The sequence below is a fragment of the Lolium perenne genome, chromosome 5, assembly GCF_019359855.2.
Source record: "Lolium perenne isolate Kyuss_39 chromosome 5, Kyuss_2.0, whole genome shotgun sequence".
NCBI classification, from domain to species: domain Eukaryota; kingdom Viridiplantae; phylum Streptophyta; class Magnoliopsida; order Poales; family Poaceae; genus Lolium; species Lolium perenne.
The window spans coordinates 66,874,625-66,897,408 of NC_067248.2; the positions used below are offsets into that span (position 1 = coordinate 66,874,625).

Genomic DNA, 22,784 nt, shown 5'->3' on the forward strand with positions numbered 1-22,784 from the left:
GCCGGGCGCCGCGCTGGCGGGAGAGCGGCGGCGCCTCGGGGAGAGGCGCCGCTCGTGCGCCGCCGTAGCCTCGGGTGGCTCCGGACCCCCACTCGCCGTGGGAGGAGGCCCTGTGGCCTCGTCGCCCGGGGACGTCGCCGACGACGCCCACAGGGGCTAGGCGGCGCACCGGCGGCCACCGCGCCGCCGACCAAACCCTAATAGAGGGTTTTAGTTTAAATTTAAAAGCCCATATAGGGCTTCTTTTGTTAGTTTTATTTGCCCAAAATATAGGGCTATGTACAAATTTGCCCAAAATAGGGCATATGTTCAATGAAATTTTGTTTAAATTTGCCTCTTTTTTTGTTTTCGTGTTTCTCCGGTTATGCGATGCGTCCACGCGTTGGGCGCAGCGCGCGGCCGAAACGGACACGCGGAACCGTTTGGGTCAGCCGGTTGGAGATGCCTAATCTCCCCTTTTTTTTCTCAGCTCAAACGCCTACACAAGCGTTCGGCATTTACCTCGCACTAGTCTTGCACGCCCCGCCGCCGCCGCCGCCGCCACCACCCAGCCGCCGCGGCTACCTCCACCGCCGTCTTCTTCCCCTTCTGTGCTTTCTTTCAGGGTTTGTACCTCCTCCTCCTTCTCCTCCTCGGGAAAGCTTTCTAGGTTCCTCTCTTATACTTTGTGCTTCAGATCCGCACTATCCATTTCACGAATTAATCACGATTGTGGACAGAATGGCGTCGACGGCGGCGACCTGCACTACGGAGAAGTTGACGGTGTCGAGGTGCTCCACACACATGGATAAGGGAGCGCACCTCTTCGAGATCACCGGGTACAGCCTCAAGAAGGGCATGGGCGTCGGCAAGTTCGTCCGCTCGGCCACCTTCACCGTCGGTGGTTACGACTGGTCCATCAGGTTCTACCCCGAAGGAATGCACTACGCGCCCGAAGAGTGTATGATGATCACTCTCGAACTCATGAGCAGCAACGCCGAGGTTCGGACCGTTTTTGATTTTGGATTGGTAAGGCACGACTCAGGATTGCTCGGCACGAAGTTTATCACACAAACTAGGGCCTTCAGCTCAGAGACCGACGCCACTAGTCAGTATAGTGTGTTAATTGTAAGATGCGGCGTTGAGGCGTTACCATCCAACTACATTCAGAACGATGTGCTCATGATCAAGTCAGTGATCACGGTGATCAAGGAATCCGAGGAGTCTGAAACTGTTTGGCGCCCGGAGATTGAGGATCCACCGTCAGACATCCTGGAGCATCTTGCAAAGCTGTTGGAAGCTAAGGAGAAAGCAGATGTCACTTTCAGTGTTGGAGGAGAGACGTTCCAGGCACACAAGACCGTGCTCGCCATGCGGTCACCCGTCTTTGAGGCAGAGCTCTTTGGGCCGCTGAGGGAGACATGTGTAACCATCCAAGACATGCAGCCTGCTGTGTTCAAGGCTCTGCTGCATTTCATCTATACGGATTCATTGCCTGACTTGGATGATTTTGAAGGTGAAGACAAATGTGAAATGCACCGCCATCTACTGGTGGCTGCAGATAGGTATGCCATGGACAGGCTGAAGATGATATGTCAAAACATCCTTTGCAAGAATCTTGATGTGGAGAATGTGGCAACTACATTGGCTTTAGCTGATCAGCATAACTGTGACAAGCTTAAGGATGTCTGCGTTGAGTTTATTGCCTCTTCAGATAAGATGGATGATGTGGTTGCTACCCAAGGTTATGCAGATCTCAAAAGATCCTGCCCTTCTGTCTTAGTAGATGCTTTCGAGAAGAGAAGTAGGTCTCGCAAAGATCTCAAAGTAGGTCCAGTGTCAGATTACGGTAGCATGTTGTGGATGGAACATAACAGCATAAATCGCAACTAGTTTTATGCTGTCATACTGTTAACTGTGGTTCCTTGAGAACCTAAAGATGACTCCTGGCTCATAATTGTGGTTCCTTGAGAACTGAAAGATGGCACATCGTATGCAACCTGTCTTATAATTATTCAAGGCTCATAAGCTATGAGTACATTCACATGTTATTCATATGTAGTGATCTTATTAGATTAATTGCTTGCATATAAAACATTTGGAGGAATGTATGTTTTTATTGATCCACTGACCTGGCTATACTTGGGTTTTTCTGGGATTACTACTATACATAGCAAATTTCAATTCAGCGCAAAGTACTCTTTCGTTTCATTTCATTGAAAAGACAGAAAGTTTTACAACCCTCCTAAGAGGCAGATTACAAGAGTCAGTGCTTAATGGACGTCCCAGGTCGTCGGTAAGAGGATACGTAGTCCTAGGGCATCAGCTCTCGACCACATCCTGGCTTCTTCCTTGATCAGGGCAACTCTGGTGCTGACGGAAAGCTGTGGTCCCTCATTCCGATGCTTCCAAACCATCCAAGGGATGAGCAAGGGACTAGCAAATTTCTACTGGTGTTACAATTTTACATCAAACTGGAAAGGTATGTATAATTGTTTTACTATTGTATCCTGTGTTATTCTGTTATTAGCCTTTTAGGGGCTTGGTATTACTGCGTTATCAGTTTTATAAAGAGTAAGTCACAATAGTAGCTAAGTTATAAGCATCTTTTCTGCCAACAAACACAATATCCTTTAACCTGAACAAGTGGAAATAATACGGATATTTACTTAAGGGTAATTTCTGAGCTGTGGGTGAGTAGGTCATAACTAGATAAAAATATATCCATCTTGGTTGATTACTCCTTGAGAATAGAATGCACACCACATTCCATTCTTAAATTCCTTTTTGAGCCATATTGTTCGCAGAAATAGTCCATCTGTCCATGTAGGAACCTGAATTATTCACTTATCCATATCGTAACACCGAGTTGCTGCATGGTTGAGTTACATCAGAAAATGAAACAGTATTCTTGGTCGAATAACTAAAACCAAGATGCTACGCATGGGAGGAAGCTTTGTTCCATTGTTTCCATAATTAAATACATGACCTTGAAGGTTATAATTTTGCTTTTTTTTTTGTCTGAAATAAATTTTGGTTGCATGATAACCATGCTATACAGTATAGAATATAGCAGCTGAGCTCTGGTTATGTTGGCCATTTGTTTACTGTTGAGGTACTGGATATACATGTTACTGCTGACATTGTGTATCCCTTAAAGTTCAGCATCGCATCAACAGACTGGTGCTATGAATTTGCGTTACTCAACACAATATCTATTTCTGCTTTGGTTGGAAGCAAAGTTTGTTCCCTTTTGTAGGCCACTGTCACAAACTTGGCGACCTCTTGTTGAGACTAGATGCTCGGCGCTTGTCGGCACTAAACCTATTTGGATATTGCACTGTACCCACACTATGTACAATGTATGGCCCTTTTGAAAATTTGGCTTGTGCAAGTCTCACTAATACATACATGACACAGTTTATACTATCTGTTATGTGGTGTTACAGATGCCATTGTATTTCTTGCTCTATGTATCCAATTTGTTCCATATAGCTCTGAGTTTTCATCACTTATTCGCATCTCTGCATTATAATTGTTTTTACGTTGTGTTGAGGTATTGCTCTATGTTGTGACTTGAATTTCCTCTACTCAGAGTGGCTAGTTTTCTACTTTTATCTCCGTTTTATTCACATCATGAATGGTGCGATGCTTGTTTTTCATTTACGGCTGTTCCAGTTACAGTAATTACTAATTGGTTTCGATTACTTCAGTTTGCACCAATGGAGCTGTGCCTCACCTAGGAACTATATCATCCTGCAGGAATACAGAAAATGAGACGGTAATTGCAAAAGCCAGAAAGGAGAAGAGACCAAAAATGATATTTATACATCCCAATAAAATCTCGAAGCAACATCAGCTATTGATACACAAGATGGGTTTGCAAATCCAACAGCTAACAACTTCAGACGAGGAACGCCAAACCTGAATCTTTGTTTTGTTTTTCTAGACAAGCTAAATCTTTGGTTTAATTCTTAACTAGAAGCTCATATTTTGAAGGCCTAAAAAGCCGGAGTTCAAAATTCAGGGAAAACAATTCGGAAGGGAACATGAGCCCCGCGCAGACACGCGGACCTAGCCGACGGTCCATTTGGGTCGCACACTGGCGCAGACGCAACGCAAAAGTAAAAAAAAAAAATCTAAACTAAAGTTCATTTAAACTTAGCCCTATTTTGGGCAAATTTTTACACAAAAGAAAGCCTTATATAGGCTTTAAACTAAACAAAAGGGGGAAACCCTAGTCTAGGGTTTGGGACGCAGTGACCGCCGGCGCGCCACCTACTCCCAGTAGTACTCGTCGTCGCCGCCATCGATGAGGACGATGCCCCCCGGCGGCGACGCGCTGTTCCGGCTGGACACGTTGGAGGGCGCCGGGGACTCCGGCCAGGGCGACCACTGTGCCCTTTTCCAGGCGGAGTGCGGGTCCGGAGGGCTCGCCGGCCTGCGCAGGCGTGCTAGCCGCGCCGCCTCCTTCTGTCGTTGCTCCGCCGCAGCGGTCTGCAGCTCCGCCTCGTGCCAGAGCGCGGATAGGTGCTCCTCCTCCTCCCGGAGCGCGACCTGGCGTGTGGCCTCCTCCTGCCGGTGCGCCATGGCGAGGAACGCCCACGCGTCGGCGTCCTCCTTGGCCTTCCTGGCCTCCTCCTCCAGCGCGGAGGCGCGTAGCACCTCGGCGAGGTGCGGTCATTTGGCCAGCTCCTCGAGGTCGTTGACCTTGCGGGACGTCGCGAGCACGGCGTGTAGCTCGGGGTCGTCGTCCTCCTCGGGCTGGGCCTGTGGCACTAGCGCTGGTGTGGCACGCGATGGAGTAGCCGCGGGCTCGTCGATGTAGAGGCCGCCGGGGCGGCGGCCAACCTCCTAGTCTGCGCGCGAGGCCTCGCCGTCGCTGAGGTGAAGCAGGTGCGCCGGCGCGCATCCTGCTCCACCAGGGACTTCGCTATAGGGTGCTCCCGGAGGTCCGCCGACAGCTGCGCCAGGCGGGCGGCACCGGAACCCGATCTGGGCTCAAGTGCCAACCGTGGGGGAGGTGCATGTCGCCCCACGACATTGGGGCGCCGGCCTCCCAGAATATCTGGACCACCACGACGGTGACGGAGATCTGATCGCGCATCGACGCCGGCAGCCCCATGTTGAAAGCCGCTGACGTGGCTCGCCGGCTGCTGCCGGCCTCGCGGTCGTTCGCCGATGGCTCGAACTCGGCGCAGAAGCTCAAGCTCGAACATGCGTGTAGAGTGGAGTGGGGAGTGGGAACTGAATAGGGACGGTCCCCTCCCCAGTCCACATTTAATATGACTCGCCCCCGACATGTGGGCCTGGCAGGCGAGCAGGCGGACGCGCGAGGACGCCGCGTCATCCACAGCCACAAATCTGATCCAAATTTAGGTCGGGTTTGGATCGTCCCGGACACCCGGCCATCCGCTTTTGAGATGCGTTCTTGCGGTGTTGGGCCACGATTTTGTCCGGCGCGAACCATTCGGACGTGCAGGCGCAGGATGGAGATGGCCTGAGAGCATCTCCAGCCGTCTCCCCGAGAAGACCCCAGGACCCCCTTTTTTTATCCGGATGGACGAAAACGGCCCAGTCGCGCCCCCAAAACCTCGTTTTCACTTTGATTTGGGCTTTCATCCATCCGGCGAGCCCAGGTCATCCCCGGCCCCACGGGGAGCGCTTGGGGAGTCCGGACGAAACGAAAGCGCGGGAAACGTCGAGAAAACTTGCCGCGCGGATGGTGGCCCCGAGTTGTCAGCGACAAAGGCCAATCGTCTGGCCGCATTCAGCACCGCCGTCTCCTTCCTCTCCCCAGCCCTGTCTTCTCTCCCCAATCCGCCTCCAGCGAGCAATGGCGGGCCACGACGAAGGCGCGGCGAACAACGGCTTCGGCCACCAGTGGGAGGCGGGACTTCTGCACATGGCGGGCTACCCGGCGCCACCGGACTTCCGCGTGCCCGGAGGATGGCACCTGAGCGCGGGGGGCGTCCCGATCCCGCCGCTTCCGGTGGGAGGCGACGAGCTCGATGGCGCTATCGACGTTGTGCGGGTCACCCTCAGCGAGGAGCAGCGCACGGAGGAGCGGTACCTCCCCGACAACTACGACACCTGGAACGAGTTCTTCCGTCTTCGGCACGAACGGGAACTCGCAGCGTACGACGGTCCTCCCCCTCCTCCAGCGCGTAACAACGCCGGCGGCCGCCGCTGGTGGGGTGCGCCGGGCCGCACACTCGCCAGTGTGCTCGCGCACATCGAGGCCGGCAACTCCCCCGTTCTGGGGATGCCGCCATCGACGCCAGCGCCGTTTCCCCATCTAGAACGCCGTTTTTAAATTTTAGTTTACGTTTCCATCTGGCCGAATTCAAATACATAACTGATTCGGCCGAACTCGCCTATATATGTTAAATATCTCTAAATTTCGCTTATGTTTGAACAAATTTCATTTTGTTTTGTCTGAATTTGCCGACATTTGTTCAAAATTTTCATCTATCCAGCTCGCTGCTGGAAAAATAGGTCTCTCAGAGCATCTCCAGTCGCGTCCCCCAAAGCGTCCCCCAAACCGCGCCGGATTGAGCGTTTGGGGGACGTGTTTCGTTCGTGCCGCGTTTGGGGGACGTCGCTCCCCAGTCGCGTCCCCCAAACAAAATTTCGCAAATTTTAAACTTAACTAGATTCGATTAGATTCGTCCAAACTTACATAGATTCGAACGAAATTTGACTAACTTTAAAACTAAACCTAATCTAGACCCACTTGCGGCGGCCGGAGGCGTCGTAGTACTGCTGGAAGTTGTACATCTCGTCGGTGACGACCTCCTGCTTGACGCGCTCGTCGACGGGCTCGTCCACGGGCTCGTCCTTCACCAAGCCGCTTGGTCCTGCCTCGCCGTCGTCGGTGAGGTCCACCAGCGGCTTGCCGGAGTCGCGGATGGACATGGCGATCGCCGCGTCCAGGTCGCCCCTCCAGGCGTCCTTGTCGTCCATGGACGCCAAGAACGCCGCCCGCAGCCCTGGGCAGTCCTCGGGGTCGTCGCTGCTGGCGATGAGCCGCTGCTGCCGCTCGTACTCCGCCTGCGACGCTTCCTCCGGCTCCTCCTTCACCTCCGGCTTCGGGATGAGGAGGGCGCCGCCGCGCCTCCCTTGCTGCCGCCCGCTGCCGCTGCCGCCACGCCTCGTGTTGACGGGCGTCGCCGGCTCCTCCTTGACCTCCCGTTTGGGGACGGTGTAGGGCGCCGACCGGTACGACGAGGACGGCGTCGATCGCGCCGGTCCCGAGGAAGAAGAGTGCGAGGAGGACGAGTACGTCGTCCTCCTCGGCTGCCATTGAGGAGACGGCGGCGGCGACGACGGCATCTCCAGCCTTGGAGCGCCGTTGCGGAGGCCGCGGATGACGTTCTCGAGGGTGCGCCGGAACGCCCCGTATCAGGGCACGGCCTTCCCGTTTCCACTGTTGGGGCCGCCGACGAGGTTGTCGGTGTTGTGCATCTCGACGTCGTACTTCGCACAGAAGTACGACGTCCACCAGCGTCGTTGTCGTTGACCGCCCATGTCGGATCCCTCCGCTCCTCGGCGGTGAGTTGAGCCCGACGGCCTTGATGGCGTCCCTCCATTGGTCCGTGCGCGGCCGGCGGCGGCGAACGCCAATGCCGTTCACGGCCATCTTCCGGCCGCCGCTGCTTGGCAGCCGCATGTCCGGCGGGACCGGATAACGGGCGTGGTACAGCGCCCACGCTCCGCCACGGTGAGGCTGCCGCGTCCCGGCCGTTCGCCGCGGCGATCTTGCGGGAGGACGAGCTCGACATTTTTTGAGCGGCGAGGAGAGGATCTGGGAGGGGGGAGGCGGCGGCGACGAGAAGGATTATGAGCGGCGATAACTGCAGGGCGTCTTAAAACAGCGGCGGCAGCGGGTGGTTGCACGCAATAACTCCGGCGCGGACGGCCACGCGGCCATGCACGACGAGACGCGTCCCTGCGTCGCCTGGGAAAACAGGGACGCCATTAACGTCGCTTGACCAAAGGTAGGCGACGGGGTTTTAGCCTTCCGTGCCGCTGACGGGTCGGGCCCGCGTCGGTTGGCCTCGCTTTTCGTTGTGTCCGGCGTCCCCGGAGCGTCCCCTGTGGGACGGGGACGGGCTCGGGGCGCCGGACACCGTATAGGGACGCGCCGGACAAAAAAGGGCTTTGGGGGACGCGGCTGAAACGCATTTTCTGTCCGACGCCCCAAATCCCTTTGGGGACGGTTTGGGGGACGCGACTGGAGATGCTCTCAGACACCAAACTTTACATTCATCCGGCGCTAAATAGCGGATTTCGGACTCGTGAGCCCAACGGATGGAGATGCTCTGAGGGCTTTCTGGTCCAAGCCTCGGGCGGGCACAGCTCATCCCGGTCCACCACCGCCCTCCGTCCGTCTCGTCGCTCCGGTGCACCATCCTAGGGCAAAAGCACAACTCTCCTCTCCTCTCCTCTCCTCTCCTTCCACCACGCCGGCCAGAGCACCTCCAAGAAACCACCCGCTATCCCCTGTGGTCTACGGCCCTCCACCTGGATGGCGTCGAGCGGAGGAGATCCGTCTGGATTAGCTGCTGCCGGTGAGCCGGCCCTTTCTTTGGCTATCGAACCCGAATCTATGTTTGTTTGTTGCTTTCCTCCAACCCATCAATCCATCCGAACATTATTCGATCCGGTCCTTCTCCCCCGCGCGCGCAAGCTCGATCTCGGCCCCCCGGGATTGGGCGTCCCATCCTGCGTGTGAACCCACTCACTCGGCCAAAGCATGGATGGATGCGGCCGCTTGCGCTTCATGTCTTTTTTTTTTCTTATGAATTGCCACGAAGTGGTAGTCAAGCTTACATCCACGCGTGGATATTTTGCCACTTTCCGCCTTTAGCTGTTTAATTAACTGATCAGCACGTCAGGTGATACTCATGTGATATTTAATGGCTGGGAGTTAGGCTAAGAAATGCTTATTCAGGTCTTCAAAAGGTGTGAAACCATGCTTCCTGCAAATAATATAAATTGGTAGGAGATAGGTTATTTGCTTGATAAGTTTTGTTGTTTTCTGTCCACATACTGATGTTTCTTTCCTTTGTACTTGGTCTTTTGCCTTGCTAGCTTTACATGCTTCCAGTGATGCAACCGGACCAGAAGAAATTGAACATGCTGATGACAACAACACCATTTCAGACGATGCTCTGGAACCACCGAGTTTTTGCCCGGAACAAGAATCAAACGATGCTAGTGTTAGCACAAAAAAGAAACAGCCTGCTGTGTCGAAGTGCAAGTCAGTGTAAGAGCTTCCGAGAGAAGCAACCGTGACAAGGTTCAAACTGTCGATTCCAAGAAGCTCTCCTCAAGTAACAATAACAGTTTAAGGCTTGCTGCGATTCAGGATCTCAGAAAGCCGCCGAGAAAGGGGGGCCATCCCGTCCAACTGCGCGAGAGTGTAATGTCTGAAGATAAAAGACCTTCCACATGGATATGCAAAAAAATGCAGCCTGCAAAGATGTGGTTACCTCAGAAAATACATTCTGTAACCGGTGCTCGTGTTGTATTTGTCATCTTTTCGATGACAACAAAGACCCTAGCCTTTAGCTGGTTTGTTCATCAGAGACTGGTGGCGGCAGGGATTGCTGTGAGTCAGCCGGCCATGTTGAGTGTGCACTCCAGCGCCAAAAGGCAGGACAGGTTGATCTTGGGCAGTCTCTATGCACCTAGATGTCCATCATTGCTGTGCTGCCTGCGGGAAGGCTAAGGCTATCGGAATACTTGGGTGAGTAATTTTTCCTCTGGCTGACCGACTTGGATTTAGTGAACATGGTTCCAAGCGAGGATGATACCTAGACCATCGATGCACACACTAGGATCTGTGGTTAATAGCATGTCAATAAATACAAAAAAATACTAATAGAATAAAACATCAATACATGTTGGAATACAAGGCTAAGTGGCGTACTTTATCATCGGGCTAGTAAATGCAACACTAGAATTTGTATGACGGCTCGTACCTTCTGGTACTGAAATAACTAATCTGTAGATTTTATCAACTAATATGCATCTACTGATTATAGTACTGTAATAATGACCCCAACTACCCAGTATGCGATATGTGCCTGGTGTAGTGGATTTGGTAAAATAAAACTTACTTAGTATTTCAGCAAAATCCATACGTGTTTTCAGTCTCACTGTCACTATCCTATTGATCTATTAGTAGCAGTGTTTGGTTAGAAAGTCTCACTCTCATATCCTGTTGATCTATTAGTAGCAGTGTTGTTGGGTTAGAATATTTGTACCACCAATAAGTAAAATTGACATAAATATTAAGTTTTTTCCAAACAAAGGCAAAAAAATGTAGAATATCTGGTTGAAAATAAATGATATAAAATCATGAAAAACACATTTTGGTAGTCAGAAAGTAAGGCTGGTAGCTTGCCAATCCCAAATACTAATAGAAAGCATTTGCTGGCCGTATCTCTGCATGCTTGACCAGGTACATCACAAAAAATAATTCGTGAACCTAAATGCCAAATTTTGGCACTAATGGTTCCCTAATATACATTAATTTTGAAACACAATTTTTTTTAATGTGGAAAGATCCGTTGGCTTCTGTCACAATTAACCAATGGTGCAGATAACAAAATAAGCTATTTTGAAACACAAATATAAATTATGAAATGTTGTAAAATTCCAATTTTTTTGTACTAATGGTTCCTTGATATAACAATAATTTTGAAACATGATTTTTAATATGTGGAAAGGTCCATGCCCTCGTCACCATTAATCAGTGGGCCGTTCAGATAGTCCTAGAATAAATCAGGAAAGCTAAAGAGCGCACATGAAATCTCTTACTGTGCTGGAAATAAACGCAGGCTTGATAAACTACCACTTCCTAATTCTTTTCTGGATAAACTTTACAATCACGGAAGGAAATAACATGCAAAAAAAATTCTGTTTTGGGCTAAAATTAATATTTCAAAACAGAATTGCTAGACTTTATGATAACTAGAATTATGATAGTAATTTACAACTTAGAAATTTTATTGCTCACAAATGAGTTGCATGTCATTAAATTGGTGGCATGACATTTTTGCAGCACGTGGCTGAGGCCTTGTTTGTCAAAAGTACCAGTCCCATTCAATGTACATGTGAGTACACATCAAATACACCATGCCAAATAGACATAACAGCACTATACACACTATATATTGATGAGAATACACATGTTGTTGGACATGTGGAGGTCTCTGCTTGACGCATGTTCACCGTGGTATTTTCGCTGACTTATGCATTAACATATATATTTCAGTATCAGAATGTTGTTATGTATTTCCAGACACACGCTCTCTTATGTTGCATTTACCTGGTTCTACTACCATTTAAGGCTGGAACTGTTGAGATGTTGATTTCGTCTCATTTTTACTGGCTGACCCGGAACTTTTCCATGTTTCGATTTGTTGGATTTAAGTGTTTAATTCCGGATATTCCCCTACATTGTCAAGCCTATTTGTTAATATTGCCTGAAATATACATTAGAAGTATGACAACAGTGAGATGGTGTCCATTTTGTTACATTACTGTACATGAGCTCAGTGAACCCTTTACTCAGTCTATTACCTGTATAAGTTTTCTTTGTTACTTTTGTTAATTTATTGTACTCCTTGGATTGAGAAGCTGCTGGAAAAGGCAGCTAGCTGTTGCTAAAAATGCTCGTTGGTTTGATATTTACATAGGTCACCCGATTTAAAGAGCTGCATCAGATTGTAGAGGATACAAAAGCAAAGCTGCAAACTGAGGTTGGTCCCCTTGATGGCATGTCTTGTAAGATGGCCCATGGTATTGTGGGCAGGCTGCCTGTAGCTGCTGATGTGTAGAAACTTTGCTCTCTAGCAATGGAGAAGGCAGATGACTGGCTGCGGTCAAACTCTCGAGAAGAAACTGAACATATTGGTAAGTAATTTCAATTTTGAAATTTTGCCTCTTTCTAGTTGTCCATGAGGAATTTGCCTATGTTAGGAATCTTATGAGTTTCTTTTTATGGTGCAGATACACTTCTTGCATTCTGTGATTCAGGCAAGACCGAGGGGTTCTTTTGCAAATTTTCTGTGCCGGCTACAGCCAGCGTGTCTTCCATATGTCCAATTCAGACTAAAATGGACTAATTCGCACGGACTAACAACAATATGGACCAGCTTACCTGATTTGCAAACGTCCCCAAACAACCCACTAGGTTTACCTCGCATTGGTCCCGCACGCCACTACCTAAGGCCGCCGCCGCCGCCACCACCACTGCCGCCGCCGCTGCCACCGCCCGCCATCTTCTCCCCCTCCTCTGCTATTCTTCCAAGGTTTGCACCCCCTCCTCCTCCCCTCCCCTCCCCTCCCCTCCCCGCTCCTCCTCGGGAAAGCTGTTTATGTTCCTCTACTTTGCTTTAGATCTGCACTATCCATTTTCGAATTATTCATGATTGTGGACAGGATGGTGTCGACGCTGTCGAGCTGCACCATGGAGAAGTTGACGGTGTCGAGATGCTTCATCCACAAGGAGAAAGGGACGCACATCTTCGAGGTTGCTGGGTACAGTCTCATGAAGGGCATGGGCGTCGGCAAGTTTGTCTGCTCGCCCACCTTCACCATCGGTGGGTACGACTGGTACATCAAATGCTACCCCGAAGGAACCACCGAGTCGTCCAAAGGGTGTGTGGAGATCTGTCTCGAGCTCATGAGCAGCAACGCCGAGGTTCGGACCCTGTTTGATTTTGGATTGGCAAGGCACGATTCAGGATTGATCAGTACAGCGTTTACCCCACAAACCAAGGCCTTCAGCTCAAAGACCAGGGAGACCCGTCAGTTTAGTGTGCTGATTGTAAGAAGCAGCATTGAGGCGGAACCAACTAAGTACCTTCAGAATGATGTCCTCATGATCAAATCTGTAATAACGGTGATCAAGGAATCCCAGGTGTCTGTGCCCCCCCCTGAGATCGAGGTTCCGCCATCGGATATCCTGGAGCATCTTGCAAAGCTGCTGGAAGCTAAGGAGAAAACAGATGTCACTTTCACTGTTGGAGGAGAGACCTTCCAGGCGCACAAGACCGTGCTTGCCATGCGGTCACCTGTCTTCGAGGCAGAGCTCTTCGGGCTGATGAGGGAGACGTGTGTGACCATCCAAGACATGCAACCCGCTGTGTTTAAGGCTCTGCTGCATTTTGTCTACACTGATTCATTGCCTGACATGGAAGATCTTGAGGGTGATGATGAATGCGAAATGTACCGCCATCTACTGGTGGCTGCAGATAGGTATGCCATGGACAGGCTGAAGGTGTTATGTCAAAACATCCTTGTCAAGAATCTCGATGTCGAGAACGTGGCAACTACATTGGCTTTAGCTGATCAGCATAACTGTGACAAGCTTAAGGATGTTTGCATCGAGTTTATTGCCTCTTCAGATAAGATGGATGATGTGGTCGCAACCCAAGGTTATGCAAATCTCAAAAGATCATGCCCTTCTGTCCTAGTAGATGCTTTCGAGAAGAGAAGCAGGTCTTGCAAAGCATAGATGATGAGCTTCTTGTAAGCTAAACATTTTGTTGGCTCGTTTAGATTGTATACTCGAGTAGTATACCATCAATGTGTGAAAATGTCTATCACATCGATTGCAATGCCAATGTCAGATACCAGCATCATGTTGTTGATGGAACATAGCAGAATAAATGGCAATGACTCCTATGGTATCATATTTTTAACTGTGCTTCTCATACTGTTAGTTGTGGTTCCTTGAGAACTGAAAGATGGCACATGGTATGTAGTGTTGCTCATAATTATTCAAGGCCCATAAGCTGTGAATACATCTTCATGATATTCATATTTTAGTGATCTTCCTTATAGGTTTTATCGATTGCATATAAGTTCTTTTGAGGAATGGATGCTTTTCATTGACCCACTGCAACCTGGTGGTTTTCTGGGATTGGTACTGTAGGAATGAAAGCTCCTGTACATTGTGGGGTCTGGGGAAGGGTTTTCAGCAAGTTTGTACTTGTGTAGTATTAATTCTTTCTTCCGATATGTATTTCCATTCATTTCAAAGTGTCAAAGAGAGTAGATACATGCAGAGAGGTAATTATGCCAGCGCAGGGCGTCCTCTTCACGATTCAGGTATTTGAATCGGTACAACCATAGCGACAAATCTGAAACAACATTAGAGATTGTTTGGGAAGCGGTGATTGTCTCGTTCCTGAATATGAGTGCATTTCTTGTGTCCCAGATTTTCCAGAGAATCGTTAGTGCCTCTGAGGTTCATGCATAGGCAGGTAGCTGATGTATGTTGGGAGGACTCCAGATGTTGTTGAAGCATGTCGTTTGGGGATGTCCGATTGTTTCCCGGACTTGTTGAGCAAGTGGGCAGGTGAAGAAAAGGTGGAGTCTGTCTTCAACCTGGCCAGGGCACCTAGTGGCCAGTGGGGCGAGTTGATGATCGTCTTCTGATGTAGGTTTGCCCGGGTGTTGATCTGTTGAGATGAAGCATCCATCCGAAGATTTTGGCAAGGCTTGGCACCTTTGATCCCCACAGAGCTGCAGGCATCATTGTTATTGTCGTGCAGAGCCTTGTATGCCACTTTGGTGGAGAACGGCGAGCCATCCAACATGCAACACTTGTCGGTGTCAGTGGAGAGGGAGACATTCTGCAACGAAGACATAAGAGAAACGAGCTCGGCAGAGGCTGCCGAGGTTAGTCTGTTCTGTGGGTCGCTTTGGACGCCAGTCTGCATAATATCACTGACGAGGCCATGCTGGGTGGTGGGAGTAAATGGCTGGTATAGCTGTTGCTAGTGGCTCAGGAAGTAGCCATCTCTCTAGCCAAAAGAAGGTAGCCAGATTTTGTTATTGTTGTAATATGTGTTCTTCTATGTTGTCGGCATATTTGGGTATTCTCATTGCTGCATTGTCAGTTTTAAAGAGTAAGACACAATAGTAGCCAAATTTTAAGCATCTTTTCCGCCAACAAAAACAATAGGTGTTCGAAATTATGAAGCTTGGTATAAACCTGAACAACACTATACATGACTTCCGAGTTCTGAACTAAACAATGGCAATATAATGCTGCCCAAAGTATTGAGGTTATCTTTATCGAACAGCCTAACAACGTTATCTTTATCGAATCATTGATGCTTTGAAGGTTCACTGATCCTTCCCAAAACTCCTGACAAAGCCGATAGAAATCATATTTAACAAGTGGCCAACACACTTTAAGAAAAAAGGCCAGAGAAACCATGCGGACCTGTAGCTTTGTCACCTAGCATATGAGCTATCACTTTGTCAATCTCATCATGAGTAAAGGGACGAGACATCTCTTCTAAACCTTCAAAAGGCTGGAAATAATGTGAAAAATCCACTATAGGAGCAATAGAAACAGATATGCCTAACCTACCCTAAAACGAGTTCCAAAGTAGCCCCGCCTTTTCAATATGATCCACTGCCAAAGAACCATCCTCTCTCAAAAGAGAAGAAATGTTGTTTTTTCTATACCTTATAGTTGCCATTGACTGAAAAGAAAGCGGTGGTTTCATCACCCAAACGAGCCCAACGAGTAGTGCATATCTTCCTATAGTAATCACTTGATTTTCTTCACTCTTTTTTCTTCTTTCAACTTTAGAGCCAACAAGCGGTGATAAATCCTACAGTTTATTTTTTCTGAGATGTTGGTTTAAATGTTAAGGGCATGTTTAATTCGCAGGATTTCACAAATGTAGGAATAAGAAAAACATAAAATGGGATAGAAATGTATGTGTAATCCCATAGGATTGTAAAAGCATAGGAATTTGCTATATTGGCTGTTTGATTCGCAGGAATAGGAAAACACAGGAATTCTTAAAAATCATAATTAAATCATGATTAAAATAAATGTAAAGGTGAGATTAGGTCATTATCATGCAACTGATGACCTTTGCTTTGTTCTTTGTGAATAGGAATGTAAAAAAGAGGTTTGAATGGATTGTAGAATTCCTTTGATTTTCCTATGAAACCTAAACCAAATGAAATATTCCTACATTTTTCCTACGCTCCATTCCTTTGAATCAAATAAATAAATAATGTTACAAAAGGAAAATTTTCTATTGCTATGGTTTTTCTCCAACATTCCTACGAATCAAACATGCCATAAGAAGCTCTCAGTTTGAAGGTCCGAGAAGTCGGAGCTAGACAGGGAAAAAACTTAGAAAGAATGACGGGAGCCCCTAATCTCCGCCTTAAGCGGACTGGATACTCGCTCCTCACGCACGATTGTGCTCCACCTGCTATGATGGGCTCGGCCCATTAATTACCGGACAACAAGAGCCTCTGCGTCCAGTTTCAAACCTCAGGTACGTTTTCTTTCTTTTCATTTTTTTTTTCTGTTTAGATTAGATTTTAAAAACGCTTAAATGTAAAAATCTTTAAATTTAAAAAAAGTTCAAACTCTAAAAAAGTTTGTACTAAAAATTCGTTCGGCTAAAGGATGTTGAAATTTAAAAAATGTTTAAATCTAAAAAAGTTCAAACTTAAAAAATATTCACATAAAAAATTGTTCGGACAAAATGTGTTCAAATTTGAAAAGTGTTCAATTCTAAAAAGTCAAAACTCGAAAAAATTTAGTTCAAAACAATTTTAAATAAAAAATCTAAAATTTTAAAATTGTTCATACTTAAAAATGTTCTTGTTCAAAAAATGTTCGAATTCAAAAAATGTTCAAATTGAAAAAAGTTCAAAATTAAAATAAGTTCGAAATTCAAAAAGTTTAAAATTTAAAAACTCATCAGAAAACCGATCGGAAAAACCAAATCTGGAGCAAAAAACCAGTACAACGGAGAAAATACCCAAAAAAAGAAGGAAAAAACCCGGCCCTCGCTAACGGGCCAGCCCAATCGACCCCCGCTCTGTGTGGAGCGCCAGATAGCGCCCGCTATGAGTGGGGAATAGGATTCACCAGCGCCTATACAGCGCTTTAAGCGGCACGGGGCGCTAGCGCCGCTTCAAGCGCTGGCTGATGGGTAAGGATGGCAATGGGCAGGGTAGAGCAATACCATACCCATGCCCGTATAGTCAATGGGTACAAACTTCCACTCATACCCGTACCCGCGGGTATAAAATTTTACCCATACCCATACCCGGCGGGTACCCGTATCCATTAGGTACCCGGTGGGTAGTTCAAATTGTATACAAGTCACTCGCAATTTTACATTTCTCGACAACAAATTTGATTGAAAACATGAATAATCTCAACTCAATAATAGGTAGTTGAGTACATAAAAATTAACAAAATATAAAAAGCACATTCTCATATTTTAACTCATAGGTCAACAAAATTAGACGTATCACATAAGAAATTGATAATAAACAGGCAGGGTACGGGTATACCCGCGGGTACGACGCTATACCCGTGCCCTACCCATGACTTAGTGGGCAGGGTATGGGTACTACCCATGGGCATAAAAGTACACCCATACCCTGCCCATATGGGTATGGTACCCGCGGGTACCCGTACCCGTGGGTAAAATTGCCATCCTTACTGATGGGCCAGGCCCATTTACGAACATGGCTTTTTTTTTTTTGAGAATCATTTACGAACATGGGCTGTTATGCAATCGACCAACAACCTCGAAAATTTGAAAAAAATTCAAAATCGAACAAATTCAAAACGGAACAATTTGAAAACAATGAATTTAAATACCGAACAAAATTCGGATCTGAACAAATTTCGGATTTGAACAAATTTTGAATTTGAACAAACTTTGAATTTGAACAAAATTTAAATTTGAACAAATTTCGAATTTAAGCAAATTTATAAGTATGAACCTTTTTTTAATCTGAACAAAAAACAAATCTGAACAAATTTCAAAATCAACAAAACCAGCAAAAACAAAAAGAAACAAACCAGAAACCGAAAAAACATGGAAAAGCCCAGCAAAAACCGGAAATCAAAGGAAAAAAACCGTACATGTAGGCGCTAATGGGCCGGCACACCCCGTCCGCCGCTTCAAGCGGGAGCGAATCGCTCCCGCTATGAGCGGGGAATAGGGGTGTTGCTTTACACCAACCTGGTCGGTGGCAAAGCGAGGAGCCGCACACCCCCCCGGTCGTTGTTGGGCCGGCCCACGATCCCGACTGGCTGTTATCATTTCCGGTGGTCCGACGTGGCTTGCTGGGCCGGCCCAACAGCATCAGGTAAACGTTTTATTTTTTTCGTTTCTTTTCTTTCTGTTAATTTTTTATAATTTGAATATTTTAAAAAATGAAAATTTTAAAATCTGAACTTTTAAATTTTAAAATCGTGAATTTCTGATTTGACAATTTTATTAAATTTTTCGTTTTTTAAATTTGAACAATTTTTAAATTTGAACAAATTTCAAATTTGAACAGTTTTAAGTTTGAACAATTTTAGGTTTGAACAAATTTTATGTTTGAACAATTTTAGGTTTGAACAAATTTTATAATCTGAACAATTTTTATTTTTTAACAATTTTTTAATTCGAACAATTTTCAAATTTGAACAAATTATAAATTTGAACATTTCTAAAAAATTAAAAAAAATTAATTTATTTTTTTGGAATTTTTAAAAAGAAAGAAAAGAAAAAGAAACAGAAACAGAAAAGAAAAGAAAACAGAAAAACAAACAAAAAAGAAAGAAAGCGAATAAACAGAAAACGAAAATAAAATGAAAAAACGCAAATGGGCCGGGCCCTATACCCGACCAGGGTGTGCGGTGCTTGGTAAGCACCGACCTGGTCGGTGTATAGGATTCGCCGGGGAATAGGGCCAAGAATGACCGCAAAAAAAATCGTATGTGAATATGAGAAAAAAAAGCCCTGGGCCTTCTGGGCCAAGCCTCGGGCTGGGCCCAACTCAGCCCGGTCACTCAGCCTCCTCCGCGACTCCGTCTGGTCGCTGTCGTGCACCATCCCGGGGCAAAAGGGGGAGAAGAAGAGGAGGAACAAAACCCTCCTCTCCTCTGCTTCCACCACGCCGGCAGGAGCACCGCATCCGCTCTCCCCTCCTGCTCGACGGCGGCGGCGGCCCTCCACCGGTATGGAGTCGACCGGAGGAGATCCGTCCGGATTAGCTTCAGCTGCCGGTGAGCCCGCCCTTTCTTTGGCTTCTTTGCCGTAGCTATCAACCCCGAATCAATCCACCCGAGCATGGTTCGATCCGATCCTTCTTCTCCCGCCCGCGCGCGCGCGCGCAAGCTCGATCTCAGCGGGCCGGGTCCGGGGGGTCCCATGCCGCGTGTGAACCCACTAGCAGTAGCTCGGTCAAACAGATGCTTCATGCTGCTTTCTTCTTATGCTGAATTGCCGCAAAACGTTTGTCAATCTCACAGCTACGCGTGGGTAGTTAGTTACTGCTTTCCGTCTTTAGCGATTTAGTTAATTGGTGATCAGCACGTCAGGTGATATTTAATGGCTCGGAGCTAGGCTAAGAATTTGCTTATTCAGGTGTTCAACAAGTGTGAAACCATGCTATATGCAAATAATATTTAATTGCTGGTAGATAGGTGATATTTACTTGATAAGTTTTGTTGTTTTCTGTCCATACCGATGACGTTTCTTCTCTTATCTGTTCTTCGTTTTTTTGCTTTGCTAGCTTTACATGCTTCCGCTGATGCAAGCGGACCGGAAGAAAGCGGGCATGTTGATGACAGCAACACCATTTCAGACGATGCCCCGGAACAATTTAACTGTTTCCCGGAACAGGAATCAAACGATGCTAGTGTTAGTACAGAAAAGAAACAACCTGCCGGATCGAAATGCAAGTCAGTGGAAGAACTTCCAAGAGCAGAAACCGCGAAGAGGTGCAAGACCACCGATTCCAAGAAGCTCTCCTCAAATAACAGCAATAGTTTAAGCCTCGCTGCTATTCAGGCCCTCAGAAAGCCGCCAAGAAAGGGGGCCCATCCTGCTCAACTGCGTGAGAGTGTAATGTCTGAAGATAAAAGGCCCCTTTCCACATGGATATGCAAAAATGCAGCCTGCAAAGCTGTGCTTACCTCAGACAACACGTTCTGTAAGCGGTGTTCGTGTTGTATCTGCCATCTTTTCGATGACAACAAGGACCCTAGCCTTTGGCTCGTCTGCTCATCGGAGGCTGCTGGCGACAGGGATTGCTGTGAGTCGTCCTGCCACGTGGAGTGTGCACTCCAGCGCCGAAAGGCAGGGCGTGTTGATCTTGGCCAATCTATGCACCTAGATGGTCATTATTGCTGTGCTGCCTGCGGCAAGGTTATTGGAATACTTGGGTGAGTAATTTTGCCTCTGACTAATGCATTAGCACATATTTCAGTATGGTAATGCTATGTATTTTCTACATTGCACTTTCTATTATGTTGCATTTGCCTGGTTCTACTATCAGTTAAGGCTGGAATTTTTGAGGTGTTGATTTCTTCTCATTTTAACTAGCTGACCTGGAGCTTTTCTAGAATCGTCTTTTAAATATTTAATTCTGGATATTCCCCATCCTTGACCAGCCTATTTGTTAATATTGCCTGAAACGTACATTGTAAATATGACAGTGTAGATGGTATCCATTTTGTTATCTTGGTGTACGTGAGCTCTTTATAGTGAACCACTGAACCCTTAACTCACCTATTTCCTGTGTAAGTTTTCTTTGAGTTCTGCTAATTTATGCTACTCTTTTGATTGAGCAGGTGCTGGAAAAGGCAGCTAGCAGTTGCTAAAGATGCTCGTCGGGTTGATATTCTTTGTTCTCGCATATACCTAAGCCATAGACTTTTGGATGGCACAATCCGTTTTAAAGAGCTGCATCAGATTGTAAAGGATGCAAAAGCCAAGCTGGAAACTGAGGTTGGTCCCCTTGATGGCATGTCTTCTAAGATGGCCCGTGGCATTGTGGGCCGGCTGCCTGTAGCTGCCGATGTGCAGAATCTTTGCTCTCTGGCAATGGAGAAGGCAGATGACTGGCTCCAGTCAAACTCTCAAGCAGAAACTAAACAAATTGGTAAGTGATTTCAGTTTTGTAAATTTTACTTCTTTCTAGTGGATCCATCTGGAATTTACCTATTTTATGAATCTTATGAAGTTATTTCATGGTGCAGATACACTTCCTACTGCCTGCAGGTTTAGATTTGAAGATATTAGAGCTTCATCATTAGTGGTTGTTCTGAAAGAAACTGCATCTTCACCATATCATGCTATCAAAGGCTACAAGCTTTGGTACTGGAATAGCAGAGAACCGCCCTCCACTAGGGAGCCTGCTATTTTCCCCAAAGACCAAAGAAGGATACTGATATCCAATCTGCAGCCCTGCACAGAGTATGCCTTTCGGATAATTTCTTTTACCGAGGAAGGTGAACTTGGCCACTCAGAGTCTAAGTGCTTTACCAGGAGTGTGGAGATCATTCACAAGACCATAGAACACGGTGCAGAAGGTTGCTCCTCTACTGCCAAGAGAGATGTCAAGAGTCAAAATGGTAGGTCGTCGTCAGGCTTCATGGTGCGCCAGCTGGGTAAAGTATTGCGGAAGGCATGGGCTGAGGAGGACGGTTGCCCCGATGAGTTCTGCAAGGATGAGATTGAGGATTCGTGTGATCATAGTGATTCACTGACACCAGACAAGGATCAAGTCGCACATGTTTCATGCAAACGTGATCTTAATGAAAACTCGGTCCCCGATCTAAATGCGGAGGTAGTAATGCCAACAGAGTACCTTCGGAATGAGAATGGGTGTAGTTCAGGAAAGATTGGATTGAGAACATCAAATGGTTGTGGTGATTTTGCAACCTGCGCCGAGGGGCATGTCACGGAGGCACCTGCCATGGAATCTCGGTCACAAAGTCGGAAGCAGACATCAGATTTGGAGCAGGAAACCTGTGCAGAGGATGGCAATTTGGTCGCTCGCTCACAGACACACTTCTCCGGTAGATTAGGTCAGCTAGATGATCACTATGAGTACTGTGTGAAGATTATTCGATGGCTGGAACGTTCTGGCCACATCAAGAAGGATTTTAGAATGAGATTCCTAACCTGGTTCAGCCTGAGATCGACGGAACAGGAGCGGAGGATCGTGTTCACCTTTATCCGCACCCTCCTTGATGAGCCCAGTAGTTTAGCCGGGCAGCTCCTGGATTCCTTTGAAGAAATTGTTGCCAGTAAAAGGGCAAGAATTGGTGGTTTCTGCACTAAGCTATGGCACTAATCCAGATAGTATAAAACTGAAATCACAAATATATTATTCAATATTCTTACACGGGGAAACATGACATTTGCTTATGTACTAAGTTATGGCGCCAATCTGGCTAGGAAAACCCGGAACCACTAGTATAATAATATCGTAATATTCTTGCGAGGGGAAAATGTAACTGGCGCACAGTATTCCACTTTGTTGTAATATCAATTCTAACTGCTGATAAATGTATGTGTGGTTAGCTTTATTATTGCTCTACTTGGAATTCTACCATGATAATTGATGTCTGTACGATGTAACTCTGCATGACTGTATCTGACTAACTGGGTTATTCGTGTGACCACAAGCACGAGGGAACTATTACAGATGAGTTCTACACTTCCATCTAAACAAGTTTTCTTTATTCAGCAGTATATTCAGAGTGGACAGCGTTAACTTCTTTCTTTTCTGACTGCTCTTTCTCCCCGCTCTCGCTCCCACCCTCCCACCCACCGTCTGGTTATCTCTTTCCAGGGCTGGCAGGCCCCTCCCCCTCCTCTTCTCCGACGTCGGCCGGCGTTGAGCTTGGGTGAGGGTCCCTTCCCCCTGTACAGTAGTAGCTAGGGTTTGTAGTTTAGGTCTCGTTTTGTCCCTGTGTGGCGACTGGCGTGATGGTGTGT

At 47.1% G+C, this 22,784-nt stretch overlaps 3 protein-coding genes across 6 annotated transcripts; all 3 read left to right on the top strand.

The window, feature by feature from the left end:
- The first annotated feature begins 474 nt into the window (after positions 1 to 474).
- On the top strand, positions 475 to 2,106 carry LOC127299408 (BTB/POZ and MATH domain-containing protein 1). Its single transcript, XM_051329372.1, has 2 exons — positions 475 to 605; positions 720 to 2,106. The coding sequence occupies exon 2, from the start codon at positions 721 to 723 to the stop codon at positions 1,870 to 1,872; it is 1,152 nt and encodes a 383-aa protein (XP_051185332.1). The 5' UTR covers positions 475 to 605; position 720; the 3' UTR covers positions 1,873 to 2,106.
- Positions 2,107 to 8,295: 6,189 nt separating this feature from the next.
- On the top strand, positions 8,296 to 13,700 carry LOC127299407 (BTB/POZ and MATH domain-containing protein 1). 4 transcript variants are annotated; one of them, XM_051329369.2, is made up of 6 exons: positions 8,296 to 8,552; positions 8,880 to 8,946; positions 9,076 to 9,733; positions 11,691 to 11,907; positions 12,004 to 12,305; positions 12,436 to 13,700. In XM_051329369.2, exons 4-6 carry the CDS (start codon positions 11,863 to 11,865, stop codon positions 13,511 to 13,513), a joined length of 1,425 nt encoding a protein of 474 aa, XP_051185329.1. In that variant the 5' UTR covers positions 8,296 to 8,552; positions 8,880 to 8,946; positions 9,076 to 9,733; positions 11,691 to 11,862; the 3' UTR covers positions 13,514 to 13,700. The 4 variants fall into 4 exon arrangements, with proteins under 4 accessions (XP_051185329.1, XP_051185330.1, XP_071676012.1 ...); XM_051329370.2 differs by having other exon boundaries at positions 8,296 to 8,982; XM_071819911.1 differs by having other exon boundaries at positions 8,296 to 8,946.
- A 5,191-nt stretch (positions 13,701 to 18,891) lies between these two features.
- Positions 18,892 to 22,372, top strand: LOC127299410 (VIN3-like protein 1). Its single transcript, XM_051329374.2, has 4 exons — positions 18,892 to 19,060; positions 19,570 to 20,221; positions 20,630 to 20,940; positions 21,038 to 22,372. Exons 1-4 carry the CDS (start codon positions 19,015 to 19,017, stop codon positions 22,135 to 22,137), a joined length of 2,109 nt encoding a protein of 702 aa, XP_051185334.1. The 5' UTR covers positions 18,892 to 19,014; the 3' UTR covers positions 22,138 to 22,372.
- Positions 22,373 to 22,784: the final 412 nt, after the last annotated feature.